Below are 14,642 nucleotides of genomic sequence, written 5' to 3' on the forward strand. Positions count from 1 at the left end.
TTCCCACCTCTTTGAGAATTTTCCACAGTTTATTGTGATCCACACAGTCAATGCTTTGGCATAGTCAATAAAGCAGAAACAGATGTTTTTCGGGAACTCTCTTGCTTTTTCGATGATGCAGCGGATGTTGGCAATTTGATCTCTGGTTCCTCTGCCTTTTCTAAAACCAGCTTGAACATCTGGAACTTCATGGTTCACGAACTGCTGAAGCCTGGCTTGGAGAATTTTGAGCATTACTTTACTAGCGTGTGAGATGAGCGCAATTGTGCAGTAATTTGAGCATTCTTTGGCATTGCCTTTCTTTGGGATTGGAATGAAAACTGACCTTTTCCAGTCCTGTGGCCACTGCTGAGTTTTCCAAATTTGCTGGCATATTGAGTGCAGCACTTTCACAGCATCATCTTTCAGGATTTGAAATAGCTCACCTGGAATTCCATCACCTCCCCTAGCTTTGTTTGTAGTGATGCTTTCTAAGGCCCATTTGACTTCATATTCCAGGATGTCTGGCTCTAGGTGAGTGATCACACCGTCATAATTATCTTGGTCGTGAAGATCTTTTTTCTACAGTTCTTCTGTGTATTCCTGCCACCTCTTCTTAATATTTTCTGCTTCTGTTAGGTCCATACCATTTCTGTCCTTTATCGAGCCCATTTTTGCATGAAATGTTCCCTTGGTATCTCTAATTTTCTTGAAGAGATCTCTAGTCTTTCCCATTCTATTGTTTTCCTCTATTTCTTTGCATTGATCGCTGAGGAAGGCTTATCTCTTCTTCCTATTCTTTGGAACTCTGCATTCAGATGCTTGTATCTTTCCTTTTCTCCTTTGCTTTTCACTTCTCTTCTTTTCACAGCTATTTGTTAGCCCTCCTCAGACAGCCATTTTGCTTTTTTGCATTTCTTTTCCATGGCGATGGTCTTGATCCCTGTCTCCTCTACAATGTCACAAACCTCCATCCATAGTTCATCAGGCACTCTATCTATCAGATCTAGGCCCTTAAATCTATTTCTCACTTCTACTGTATAATCATAAGAGATTTGATTTAGGTGATACTTGAATGGTCTAGTGGTTTTCCCTACTTTCCTCAATTTCAGTCTGAATTTGGGAATAAGGAGTTCATGGTCTGAGCCACAGTCAGCTCCTGGTCTTGTTTTTGTTGACTGTATAGAGCTTCTCCATCTTTGGCTGCAAAGAATATAATCAGTCTGATTTCAGTACTGACCATCTGGTGATGTCCATGTGTAGAGTCTTCTCTTATGCTGTTGGAAGAGGGTGTTTGCTATGACCAGTGCGTTCTCTTGGCAAAACTCTGTTAGCCTTTGCCCTGCCTCATTCCGTACTCCAAGGCCAAATTTGCCTGTTACTCCAGGTGTTTCTTGACTTCCTACTTTTGCATTCCAGTCCCCTATAATGAAAAGGACATCTTTTTTGGGTGTTAGCTCTAAAAGATCTTGTAGGTCTTCATAGAACCGTTCAACTTCAGCTTCTTCAGCATACTGGTTGGGGCATAGACTTGGATTACTGTGATAGTGAATGGTCTGCCTTGGAAACGAACAGAGATGATTCTGTCGTTTTTGAGATTGCATCCATGTACTGCATTTCGGACTCTTTTGTTGACCATGATGGCCACTCCATTTCTTCTGAGGGATTCCTGCCCACAGTAGTACATATAATGGTCATCTGAGTTAAATTCACCCATTCCAGTCGATTTAGTTCGCTGATTCCTAGAATGTCGACGTTTACTCTTGCCATCTCCCGTTTGACCACTTCCAATTTGCCTTGATTCATGGACCTGACATTCCAGGTTCCTATGCAATACTGCTCTTTACAGCATCGGACCTTGCTTCTATCACCAGTCACATCCACTACTGGGTATTGTTTTTGCTTTGGCTCCATCCCTTCATTCTCTCTGGAGTTATTTCTCCACTGATCTCCAGTAGCATATTGGGCCCCTACTGACCTGGGGAGTTCCTCTTTCAGTATCCTATCATTTTGCCTTTTCATACTGTTAATGGGGTTCTCAAGGCAAGAATACTGAAGTGGTTTGCCATTCCCTTCTCCAGTGGACCACATTCTGTCAGCTAATTCCTTCTAGCTTTATAAAAAAAGGCTAATACCCAATAGGAAAAGTACTTCCTCATTCCATTTTCAATATTTTCTTCATGATTCCCCAGACTTCCATTGAAAAAATAAGAATTTGCTGAAAACTGTGAGGATAAGGGATATATAGACACTTGATGGTACTCAGGGGTGACAGGTAAGTCAAACCAACGATCTGAATTTGCAAGACAGAATAAGCTTGAAAGGCTATGCTGCTGCTACTGCTGCTAAGTCGCATCAGTCGTATCCGACTCTGTGCAATCCCCCAGACGGCAGCCCATCAGGCTCCCCCGTCCCTGGGATTCTCCAGGCAAGAACACTGGAGCAGGTTGCCATTTCCTTCTCCAATGCATGAAAGTGAAAAGTGAAAATGAAGTTGCTCAGTCATATCTGATTCCTAGCGACCCCACGGACTGCAGCCTACCAGGCTCCTCCGTCCATGGGATCCTCCAGGTTAAGAGCTATACATCTTCAGAATTACTTTCCTTCTGTTTCTTCTGTTGTCACAACTACCTGTTTTAGAATAGTTCTACTATTACTGTCACCCACAAATCTTCCTATATTTTGTGATCTAATAAGACTCAAGCACCAACAATAAGAAAGTTGTAGTAAGCTGGGATCCTTAAAAGACCATGTCAAGCCAAACTTGATTCATTAAAGTCTGTGATGTTGTGACATTTCTGAGATGTTATCATTATTAAATATAAAGAAACATTTCTCACAAAATTATGTAAAGTTAATATGGGAAAACACTGGATGCTAGTACATTAAGTAAATAAAGCAGGATATAAAGTTACATATATGCATTCAGATATGTAAAGAAATATGCCTGAAGACTAAGAAAATGTACCAAAATGATGAACAGATACATACGTCATTATAAATTTTCTTCTGTATATTTCCAAAATGTTAAAATACTGAGCACATAATTTTATTATGAAAAAAATACATGCCACCAACAAGATAAATCTATGGAATGTTTAAGATTCCAGGGTACTTATCAGTACTACTCACAATAACTAGTTCTTTGTCCTTTTAATTATGCATATATATCACTTTCTCAACTACTATGTGAGCTTTTGTTTTTTTAAAAAGAACACGCTTTACACTAGATCCAGCACAGGATTCGTCATATACTTCTTGAATGTTATCAAGTGGAAGATGTGGATGTGGATTCAAGGAGCCAGGTTCAGGTTGACACCCAGGTTTGGGATAAAAACCATAATCAACACTGGAAAGAGCAGATACCACATCTCACACTTTATCAGAGGCTAAAAGTTCATAGGCCTTTCCTAAAAGTAACGTAACTTCTGAATCTCACTGTCCTCACCTACCAGAGTCTCCATGTGATCCTAGCAATTAAGAACACATAGCATATTTGATACTACCTCACTAGATAGGATTTGCTAAAGAATGGGTATGTATTCAGACATCAGGGGAAAAGGTCTTGATGCCTTTGGGATGGAACTATAAGAATCTGGTAAGATTCCGTAACTTTGCCCAATAGGATAGACTAGATCAATGTTTTCAAAGAATAATCCTTGGACCAGTAGCCTCACCTGGAAACTTGTTAGCAATGCACATTACCAGGCCCTAACCTATTCTTTAATAAATCAATTCTTTCTCATGCATGGCCAAGTCTAAGAACCAGTGTCCCAGACCATCACAAAAACCAAACCAACCGGCTTTTAACAGATTCAAGACTTCTTGGAGTACTTCTGCTACATTTTTAGTTCAGTAATATCTGTGCATATTAACAACTGGCTCACATCAACTGAGTTAACTGAGTCACTAAAAAACTTCAATGAGAAATGGTTAAAAAAATCTCATATTTGCAAATCCAAAATATGCTCAAATTTTAAGGGATGCTACATCTAGATGAATAACTGATTTTTTTTTATAGTTTCCTATATATCCTAGAATTTTTATAATATGTGTTATATTTATAATCATGCAAAAATGATTTTTAAGTAACCACACAATTAAAATTAGCCTAAAACTCGAGTTTTATGACTTGTGAGGTAACTATTTATATTCTGCTTTTATTAATAAAAAGTTAGCCCTATCAATTTTCTTAGAAGAAACCTTTCTAGCAATGGTTCTCTCTCTCAAATCTTAGTTATGTATTATCAATTTGTCTCTAGGAATAGTAGACAACAGTTTGACTAAGCTGAACTTTTAACATGAGCGTTTTTTTGGCTTCAATAACAATTACTACCACCACATCATAGCACTAAGAACCCTACATTTTATTTTATTCTGAAAATACTCTTAAGGTAGATATAACTAAATTCTCAGATGAAAAAACTGCTATCAGAACTAATAAGGTACATAGTCCAGGACTCAAAATCCAGATTTTTGCAGCCAGTATGTCCTTCCAGGTAAAATCTGATTCTAAACTTTCTTTCAGAAGAGAAGTGGCATTTTTGAATAAAGAGAGATTCTCATTTTGAACAGAGATCCATGAAATTCCTCAAAATTACTTCATTAAATTGAGAATACTTCCCAGGATTTTGGGGGGAACTTAGCTTCTAAATGGTCCCCAATAGTCCCACTCAATTAGGCCAGTAAAGTTAACTTAGGGCTTCCTATTCATTTTGACACTGCAAGAAACACCTGTGAAAAGGAATAATAGGGTCCAAATTTTGTGCTCTTTTAACTCTTCATCCATGACTCACCTCTGCCAAATGCTGCAGCCGGGTTAGCAGTGGGGTTCTCTTGTCAGATCCAAGGCGTGTGATATAATTTGATCTTTTGCTAAACACATACAGAAGGTTGAGGACTGCCAGCACCACTTGCATATCAGAAGAAGCCAATAAAGTTGTCAAGTGCTACAGGGGACAAAAAGGTGACTTTGAAAACTTGAAATGCCAACAGAGTAATAGATTTATCAATAATTACAAAGCTAACAAGAAGTTTAACAATATAAAAAGATTTGTAAATATTTGAGCACCTACAATATGCAATCTACGGAGAAGGCGATGGCACCCCACTCCAATACTCTTGCCTGGAAAATCCCATGGACGGAGAAGCCTGGTAGGCTGCAGTCCATGGGGTCGCTAAGAGTCAGACACGACTCAGTGACTTCACTTTCACTTTTCACTTTCATGCATTGGAGAAGGAAATGGCAACCCACTCCAGTGTTCTTGCCTGGAGAATCCCAGGGACGGTGGAGCCTGGTGGGCTGCTGTCTATGGGGTCGCACAGAGTCGGACATGACTGAAGCGACTTAGCAGTAGCAGCAACATGCAATCTTATGCTCAAGAAGCTTACAATCTGGCAGCATGAAAGTCCAATTTAAGTTTAAAAAATGTAAACAGTAGTTCAAAATTACATAGGCATCTCCACAGCAAGAAACCAATGACAAGAGACAAATGTGGTATTTTAATACAGCAGAACTCAAAACATTAACTCTCCAACTAGACTAAAAGTAGAGTAAGATAATTTTTGCTCCTTTTGTATCCTTTACAACAAATATAAAATTGGAATTAGATAAAATACAGGGTTCTTTATATAGAAACTAAAAATAACAACAGTCGGTGGTACTTAAAACTGTTACAGTATATTTAACAATAACCCGAGTAAGTATTTTTGCTTTTTAATATAATAAAAATTCACCAATATACTGAAACATTTGGTTAGTGTTAAAATCAGTATGTAATTTAGCTGGAAATGAACCAAAGTATTTCTGACTGCTGATTATCCAGAAAGCTATGGATTTCCTTTTGTAACTTATTTATTTTATCTTCAACAGATTGCTCAGGTGCTCTTTAGTTCAGTTCATTTCTCTTCTTACACCATTTACTTTCTACCTGTTTGTTCTGATTCTGGTTCTTTAACGAAGACAGAAAAGTAACACAACAAACAACAGGGCACTAAATCAACAGTGATAAAAACTCTGAAGGTAGGCTAAAAGAACAGAACTGCTTCTTATACTGATTCCTGACGAATTCAAAAGTTCACTACTTCCGATGCCCACTATACTCTTCTAAGAATACATAGCATGCTTTTAACATACATTTTGGGGAGAGGGGAGAAGAGACTGAAAAGCAGCACACTAAAACTTAGAAGAGCACCAAGTCCAGTGATGTGTCAAGGTAATCAAATTATGTCATATTAAAGTAATCTGGGGCTGCTCTGATAACTTGGGACAAAAATCAATTCCTGAAAATTCCCAAGAATACTTCAATACATGTATTACAGTCTTATTAATTTCTTTAATCTTAAAAGATGAGGTGAATGTGACAGTAAAGAACCTTCTCATCAACACTGTGAAGGGTTTCTTTAGCCAAGAAACATCTTACCATTGTCTTTGATGTTGAAAACCCCAGAACTTTATAAAGAAAAGGAAAGAATCATCAGAAAGAAATAACAATTTCACTATTATGGACATGAAGAATTCTAGTAAAGAACAGACCATATAGGCTTAAACCTCTCCTACCTCTATGGAACTATACAGATGCCGGGAAAAGCTGTACTCAATGAGTAAGGCTGTGAAGTTTAACACAGCCAAAAGAAGCATTTTCAGTTGTTCTTTTTCCGGCCTATCACACACGAGCATCCATGACATATTCTCCACTGTCTGTCCAGCGTCTGCCAGAATCCCATCGAAGCGGTCCAACAGATCCACCCAGTGATATAACTCACACTGGAGAAGGGAAGAGAAAGAATAATATATAAGAATAAGGTAAAAGTACTGTGTGGGTACTTTGCAGCTGAGCTTTGCTACAATAGATTGCTGAGCATGATACGTAGACAAGTTCACCTCCCACCTTTGCTTCTCTTCAATCCCCCACTAATACAGAAACCAATGAGAAAAATCATACTCTGAGCCACATGGACCTGAGTTCATTGTTTTATCCATCAAAACATACATGTTCTAACACCAGGAGACACCACAAAATCTCTATAGCTAGGTCTTCAGAGAGATAATTCTGGGTATACTCTGAGGTCTAAAACCACAAGGACTTTCTCTGCTAAAATCCATTTTATCTGAAGTGCTTCTTTTTAGAGTTATCGAAAGAAGAGTCTTCTAAACTAAAAGTAAAAATCCTGAGACTATCTCAAACTCACATTGTCAGTTAAAGTCAAGGAATTTTGTGGTTGAGATTTATCATCACCTGTATAAGCAATCTTCACCCTCAGTGAGCAAAATTTTCCCTTTACATTTCTTTCAAAATTTCCTTGGTAACCATTCACAGGCTAAAATTACCAGTCTAGAGATGTTCAAGACATACACACACACACACTAGATGCTTATTAAGCAACTGCTTAATGAGGTCACCTCATTGTGGTTTCTCTTTTGGGAGCATGGGTTTACATACCTTTCCAATGTTCCATGTTTTGATCTGCTGCAGTTCCAAAAGAAGTTGCTCATCATTACAAACTTTGAGTTTGTCTATTAAGGCTCTGCAGTCTGCAGGCTGAGAAAAACAAACAGATATTCACAAAAGGGTGTTTTGGGGTATGAGGGAGACACATTGACAAAAAAGAGGGGAAAAAAAACACCCTTATGTCAACACACACAACAATTTAACTTTTGATAGAACCACTTATATATGGCAAAACCAATACAATATTATAAAGTTAAAAAATAAAAAAAAAGAAAAAAGAAAAGAAAAAAAAAATGGAAAATTTCCAGACAATCATTTGAGATTAACATGGAAATCTTATAATAATACAAGCCATCAGTGTTATTTTTTTAAACCTGGATGAACTTGTAGACAAACTACCTGGAAGGGTACAAACAACAGAAATAAAGCAAACAAGCTAAATATCAATAAAAACGAAAGGAAGGAGTCTGTATCATGGTCTGAAAGTTAACCAAAATGACTAGAAATGAGAAACACTGAGGAGTCATAGTGAATTCACAAAGGTGAAGATTAGCATTGACTATATTTTTCACAATATTAAGCCATCCCATTATAGGAGACAAAGACCTTTTGAACTGAATAAAACTAGGACTCCATTCTTACTTGTGGTTCCCATTTCCATATATTCCTGCTCTCTTTTTACTGATAAAAGGGCCTGTCAGGTACCTTGTCAGGTAACAAGGTGTGGATTCAGAGTTCATAGTAAGTTTTCAAAAGCGGGATGGTAGGGGGCAGGGGGAGACAGGGAAGGGATAGGGACTGGGACAGAGAAGCTTCTATTAATGGAAGGCAACTGGCAGTGATCATGCTTGCTATTTAACTCTGTAAAACAGTATGGTATATTGTGAATGGGCCTAGATTTGGAGCCAAACAAATCTGGGTTCAGTTTTTAGCTTGATGTTTACTAAGCTGTTTGATCATAGGCAAATCCAACCTCTTAGCCAGTTTTCTCATCAGGAAAAAAGACCTTTTAAGAACTACCTTGGAAATGTGAAGCTCAAGTGTTTGCACATACATAAAGCACTTATCTCACATAACAGGAGCGTAAATATTGAGAGACAGCATACTGTTACAAAGAACATCAGGCAGTTCAGTTGCTCTGCCGTGTCCAATTCTTTGCGACCCCATGGACTGAAGCACAACAAGTTTCCCTGTCCTTCAACAACTCCAGGAGCTTGATCAAATTCATGTCCATAGAGTCGGTGATGCCATTCAACCATCTCATCCTCTGTTGTCCCCTTCTCCTCCTGCCTTTAATCTTTCCCAGCATCAGGGTCTTTTCCAATGAGTCAGTTCTTTGCATTAGGTGACCAAAGTATTGGAGTTGCAGTTCCAATGAATATTCAGGACTGATTTCCTTTAGGATTGACTGGTTTGATCTCCTTGCAGTTCAAGGGACTCTCAAGAGTCTTCTACAACACCACAGTTCAGAAGCATCAATTTTTCAGCGCTCAGCTTTCTTTATAGATCTCTTGACTTCTCACTTTTGCATTCCAATCCCCTATAATGAAAAGGACATCTTTTGGGGGTGTTAATTCTAGAAGGTCTTGTAGGTCATCATAGAACCACTCAACTTCAGCTTCTTCAGCATTAGTGGTTGGGGCATAGACTTGGATTACTGTGATATTGAATGGTTTGCCTTGGAAACGAACGGAGATCATTCTGTCATCTTTCAGATTGCACCTAAGTACTGCATTTCAGACTCTCTTGTTGACTTTGAGGGCTACTCCATTTCTTCTAAGCCGTAGATATAATGGTCATCTGAATTAAATTCACCCAATCCAGTCCATTTTAGTTCACTGATTCCTACAATATCAATATTCCCTCTTGCCATCTCCTGTTTGACCACTTCCAATTTACCTTGATTCATGGACCTAACATTCCAGATTCCTATGCTATACTGTTCTTTATAGCATCGGACTTTACTTCCATCACCAGTCACACCAACAATTGGGCATTGTTTTTGCTTTGGCGCTGTCTCTTCATTCTTTCTGGAGTTATTTCTCCACTCTTCTCCAGTAGCATACTGGGCACCTACCAACTTGGGGAGTTCATCTTTCAGTGTCATTTCCTTTTGTTTTTCATGGGGTTCTCACTGCAAGAATACTGAAGTGGTTTGCCATTCCCTTCTCCAGTGGACCACGTTTTATCAGAACTCTCCACCATGACCTGTCCATCTTGTGTGGCCATGGGCTTTAGAATTAAGGTAGTTGGTAAGCCACATCTCTGACTCTCTGTATCCTCTTTCACAAAATAAACCAACACAACCTATTTATCTAGCAATGTTGTGAGATTTAAACTAGGGGCGTTTTCAGCAGCCAAAACTGAACATGGAACAATAGGGGCTCAAGGGCAAATTTTTTTTTAAAGCTAAGTCTGATATCTTTCCTCTCTCTAAAGTGAGCATTAAGAACTATCCCAAATTTCTGTGAAAATTTAAGGCATTAAAAATTCTTGGCACAAAATCCTTCCACAAACCAGACATGCACCTTTTCTTTAAGTCATACAGGTTGAGGGAGAGGTAAGAAGCAGTAGAAACAGGTAACATAGGAGTGTGAACTACTTGCTCATGCAGTTCACTTGTGCCTTTTGGATCTACTTGAGCCTACTATCAATACCACTTCAATTTCTAATGGCCAAACTCTACCCCCTAGGTCTTAAGCTGTTATTCTCCTACTGGGGCTTGCCAGAGGCACTAGACACCTGGATCTACTAGACCATAATGTCCATGGAGTAGGGCAGTTTACATCATAACTTGAACCTTTTGCAGTCTTTTCTAGATCCAAACATTACTGTCACCCTGGAAGTTATCCAGTATATGGATCAAAATAGCATGCGTAAACATGACATATGCTGCCTCCAAAATCTAAAGAGTCATTGCATACACTGTTCCTCTACCTTCATGGTGTGTGGTACAAGGTGTGGAAATATGTCTCTCACTTGAGAAGGAAATCTTGACATTTCCCAGACTTCTGGTAGGCACTCAACCTTCAAAGGGCACTCTCTGGCACATGTATGTCTAAGGCATCTTAAGTGCTTGTGTTTTCTGGCCACAAGCCCCAGTTAGCATCAGTTCAGTTCAGTCCCTTAGTTGTGTTCGACTCTCTGTAACCCCATGGACTGCAGCATGCCAGGCTTCCCTGTTCATTACAAACTTCTGGAGCTTACTCAAACTCATAGTCATAGAGTCGGTGTTGTCATCCAACCATATCATCCTCCTCTGTCATCCCCTTCTCCTCCTGCCTTCAATCTTTCCCAGCATCAGAATCTTTATTCTAATGAGTCAGCCCTTCGCATCAGGTGGCCAAAGTATTGGAGCTTCAGCTTCAGCCCTTCCAATGAATATTCAGGACTGATTTCCTTTAGGATTGACTGGGTTGATCTCCTTGCAGTCCAAGGGACTCTCAAGAGCCTTCTCCAACACCACAGTTCAAAAGTATCAATTCTTCAGCACTCAGTTTGTTTTTTATGGTCCAACTCTCACATCCATACATGACTACTGGAAAAACCACAGCTTTGACTAGAAGGACCTGTCTGCAAAGTAATGTTTCTGCATTTTTAATATGCTGTCTAAGTTTGTCATAGTTTTTTTTCCAAGGAGTAAGTGTCTTTTAATTTCATGGCTGCAGTCACCATCTGGAGTGATTTTAGAGCCCAAGAAAATAAAGTCTCTCAATGTTTCCATTGTTTCCCCATCTATTTGCAATGAAGTGATGGGACTGGATGCCATGATCTTCATTTTTGGAATGTTGAGTTTTAAGCCAGCTTTTTCACTCTCCTCTATCACCTTCATCACAGGTTCTTTAGCTCCTCTTCACTTTCTGCCATAAGGGTGATGTCATCTGCATACGTGAGGTTATTGATATTTCTCCCGGCAATCTTGATTCCAAGCTTGTGTTTCATTCAGCCTGGAATTTCACATGATGTACTCTGCATATAAGTTAAATAAGCAGGGTGACAATATACAGCCTTGATGCAGTCCTTTCCCGATTTGGAACCAGTTGGTTGTTCCATCTCTGGCTCTAACTGGTGCTTCTTAGCCTGCATACAGATTTCTCAGGAGGCAGGTAAGGTGGTCTGGTATTCCTATCTCTTTAAGAATTTTCCACAGTTTGTTGTGATCCACACAGTCCAAGGCTCTGGCATAGTCAATAAAGCAGTAGTTGTTTTTCTGGAATTCATTGCTTTTTATATGATCCAATGGATATTGGCAATTTGATCTCTGGCTCCTCTGCCTTCTCTACTTCCAGCTTGAACATCTGGATGTTCTTGGTTCACGTATTGTTGAAGCCTAGCTTGGAGAATTTTGAGTATTACTTTGCTAGTGTGTGAAATGAATGCAATTGTGTGGTAGTTTGAACATTCCTTGGCATTGCCTTTCTTTGGGATTGGAATGAAAACTGCCCTTTTCCAGTCCTGTGGCCACTGCTGAGTTTTCCAAATTTGCTGGCATATTGAGTGTAACACTTTTTTAGGACAGCATCATCTTTTAGGATTTGAATTTATTATGCCAGTTAGCATAATAGCATCAATTTAACATACCAGAACAATGCTATTTTATCAGGAGTATCAAGATCCCTATGGGCCTTGGAGTTTACTAAATGCACCAGGGACAAAAGTAAATCTTTACCATCTTGTCCCTGCTACATAAATGTAAACAGACTGAGATTTTCCTTACTTATGGTAATGCCAAAGAAAGCACGTCAGTTCAATGGCTGCATATCAACTGCCACAGTATATACTGAGTTGCTCCAATAAAGATGTCAAATCTAGGGGAAAAAAATCCTTCACACAGCTACTGATACATAAAGTGATCAATAAGTGTGCAGCCACTATAGAGAACAGTATGGGGGTTCCTCAAAAAATTAAAAACAGAACTACCATACGATCCAGCAATTCCAATTCTGGGTATTCATCTAGAGAGTGAAAACATTAACTTGAAAGGATATATGAACACCCATGTTTACTGCAACATGAACAGCCAAGATATGGAAACACCCTAAGTTGATAGAGAATGGATAAAGAAGATGTGGTACCTATATACAATGAAATACTATTCAGCCATATAAAGAAAGAAATCATGTCATTTGTAACAATATGCATCAACCTTGAGAGCACTGAAATACGTCAGAGAAAGACAAAATACCATCAGCTTACTTATATATATGGAATTTAAAAAACAAAAAGCAAACAGCAAAAGAAACCCAAGCTCACAGATATAGAAAATAGACTGGTGGAAGAAATGTGTAGAGGGCCAAATAAATAATGGCAAATAAACACATGTTTTCCTTAAAAATAATATCTAGTATTGATCACAGTACGGGAAATTGGGCTTGCTGCCTGAAGAAAATAGGCATTTTCAGGCCTTAAAAATGTACATAGTCAATAATCTGAAAATTCCATTTCCAGTTTATCCTAAGTAACTTACTAATAGCTGTCAAGTAACATGAATCAGGAATTTGCACATAAGCATGACTCCAAGAACAAATCCATAACAAACTACTAGGTAAAATATAAAGAAACTGAATTTGAATTTCTCTGATTATCTATAAGGTTGAATTATCATGAAAGTTTAAGGACATCATGCAAGTTTTCTTTTTGTTCTTCAGTTCTGAAAAAATCTGAGTATATTACTGTCGAAAATTCTTGATTTAAAAACATATCAAAAACCAAATGAAAAGGAAATAAATGGGTATGTAAAATATATATACTCAGTATATATGGCATTCAGTAAGAAACTGACATTTCAATGTCAAATACAAAATAAAACAGCACTAGCAGATAACTGGCATAAGGCCAGTGAATGTGAAAATATATGTATTAAGGCATGCAATTAGAACAGTGAAATACATTTTCTCCACCTATTAACAAAATTTTAAAAGATAACCTGCAATGCTGGAGAAGATGTGGGAAGACAACACTTCTTCTCAAACTCATTAGTGTAAAAAAGGGCAGAAGAACTGCCCATGTAATAATCTTTTAAGGACTGGAACAAATATCAGTAGTGATACCCATGGCTGATACCTGCCAGGTAGTTCCAGTTTTTAAAAAACCAAGTGGCCTATATTTAGAAAATGAACTGATTAATTATGTGCCCAATACTTTGCTGAAAACCTGCTTCACATCAAGTAGTGAGGAATTATCAAAGCTATTTTATAGCTGTGGAAACCAGGCAAGTTAATAAACTCTCAGACACAAAAATCTAGTAAAATTCAAACCCACTTCTAATTCCAAAGCTTGTGCTCCTTGAACTACAGCATAAGAAGTCTACATGAATGTCAACAATGTTTCAATACAAGTTGCTATTTTACTACATTGTATATATGTAAGTGATGATATATTTGGAAGATCAGTATGAGTGAACTGACTGCAAAGAATTTTTTCCGAAATGAAAAAAAAAAAACAGGCAAACTTTGGATACTTACAGCCTCAGTAGGAGTCTTTTTCAGTTTAGTCCTGTCTACTTTCATGTTTCCAATTATGTTTTATGATCTGAAAAGAAAATTTCCCCAAAAGTGAGAACTTAACGTTGCAAACTTGAGCTCTACATGCATGGACTCAAAAAATACAGAATAAACAGAACGCAAAATTCTTAAAGTAAAAGAGAATCATGATGCAAACCAACTCAGAGGCATAGGTATGAGGTAGGGAGGGGATAAAGAATCTCTCCAGATAAAGCTGGCCCACATCCATGTACAAGCTGGCCCACCAGCTTGTAATCAATCTAAGGTAAAATTAAAATGTCCCCCACCCCTCACTCACTCTCAAACTCATACCTGAAAACAAGAGTAAAAAGTTTTCTTAAACACACCTCAGGATGGAAAAAATTCACCATATCCTCCAATTTTCTGGAAAACTTAGCAATCCCACTTCTGGGAACTTACCCAAAGAAAATCATGAAAGTGTATATAAATATTTAATCACAAGAATCCATACTGCATGACCATGTCTAACAGTGAATTGGAAAGATGCAAATATCCAGAATAGGGTTGGTTTAAAATGGAGCATTACACAGCTGTTAAAAACACTGCACAGTTCTATTAACAGTAAACATGTTCATAGTGAAATAAGGCTATGAAACAGAATAAATAGTATAAACCCATGTCTAAAGAAAACAGCTTAGAAGGGGTATGCATCAAAATGTTACCTTAATCTAACCAAATGGATTATGTA

General features: G+C 38.2%; 1 protein-coding gene across 35 annotated transcripts in view; it reads right to left on the reverse strand.

Moving 5' to 3' along the window:
* The window catches only part of HUWE1 (HECT, UBA and WWE domain containing E3 ubiquitin protein ligase 1), a 157,474-nt gene that overhangs the window by 105,441 nt on the left and 37,391 nt on the right, over window positions 1-14,642 (reverse strand). For all 35 annotated transcript variants that reach the window (XM_055563870.1, XM_055563864.1, XM_055563867.1 and 32 more), the window contains 4 exons: window positions 13,895-13,961; window positions 7,422-7,520; window positions 6,539-6,745; window positions 4,776-4,928 (listed from right to left, as the gene is read on the reverse strand). In XM_055563870.1, coding sequence (XP_055419845.1) covers window positions 4,776-4,928; window positions 6,539-6,745; window positions 7,422-7,520; window positions 13,895-13,939 — 504 coding nt within the window. In that variant the 5' untranslated portion in view covers window positions 13,940-13,961. The remainder of the gene's footprint in view (window positions 1-4,775; window positions 4,929-6,538; window positions 6,746-7,421; window positions 7,521-13,894; window positions 13,962-14,642) is intronic.

This window comes from Bubalus kerabau, chromosome X, assembly GCF_029407905.1.
Source record: "Bubalus kerabau isolate K-KA32 ecotype Philippines breed swamp buffalo chromosome X, PCC_UOA_SB_1v2, whole genome shotgun sequence".
Lineage (NCBI taxonomy): Eukaryota > Metazoa > Chordata > Mammalia > Artiodactyla > Bovidae > Bubalus > Bubalus kerabau.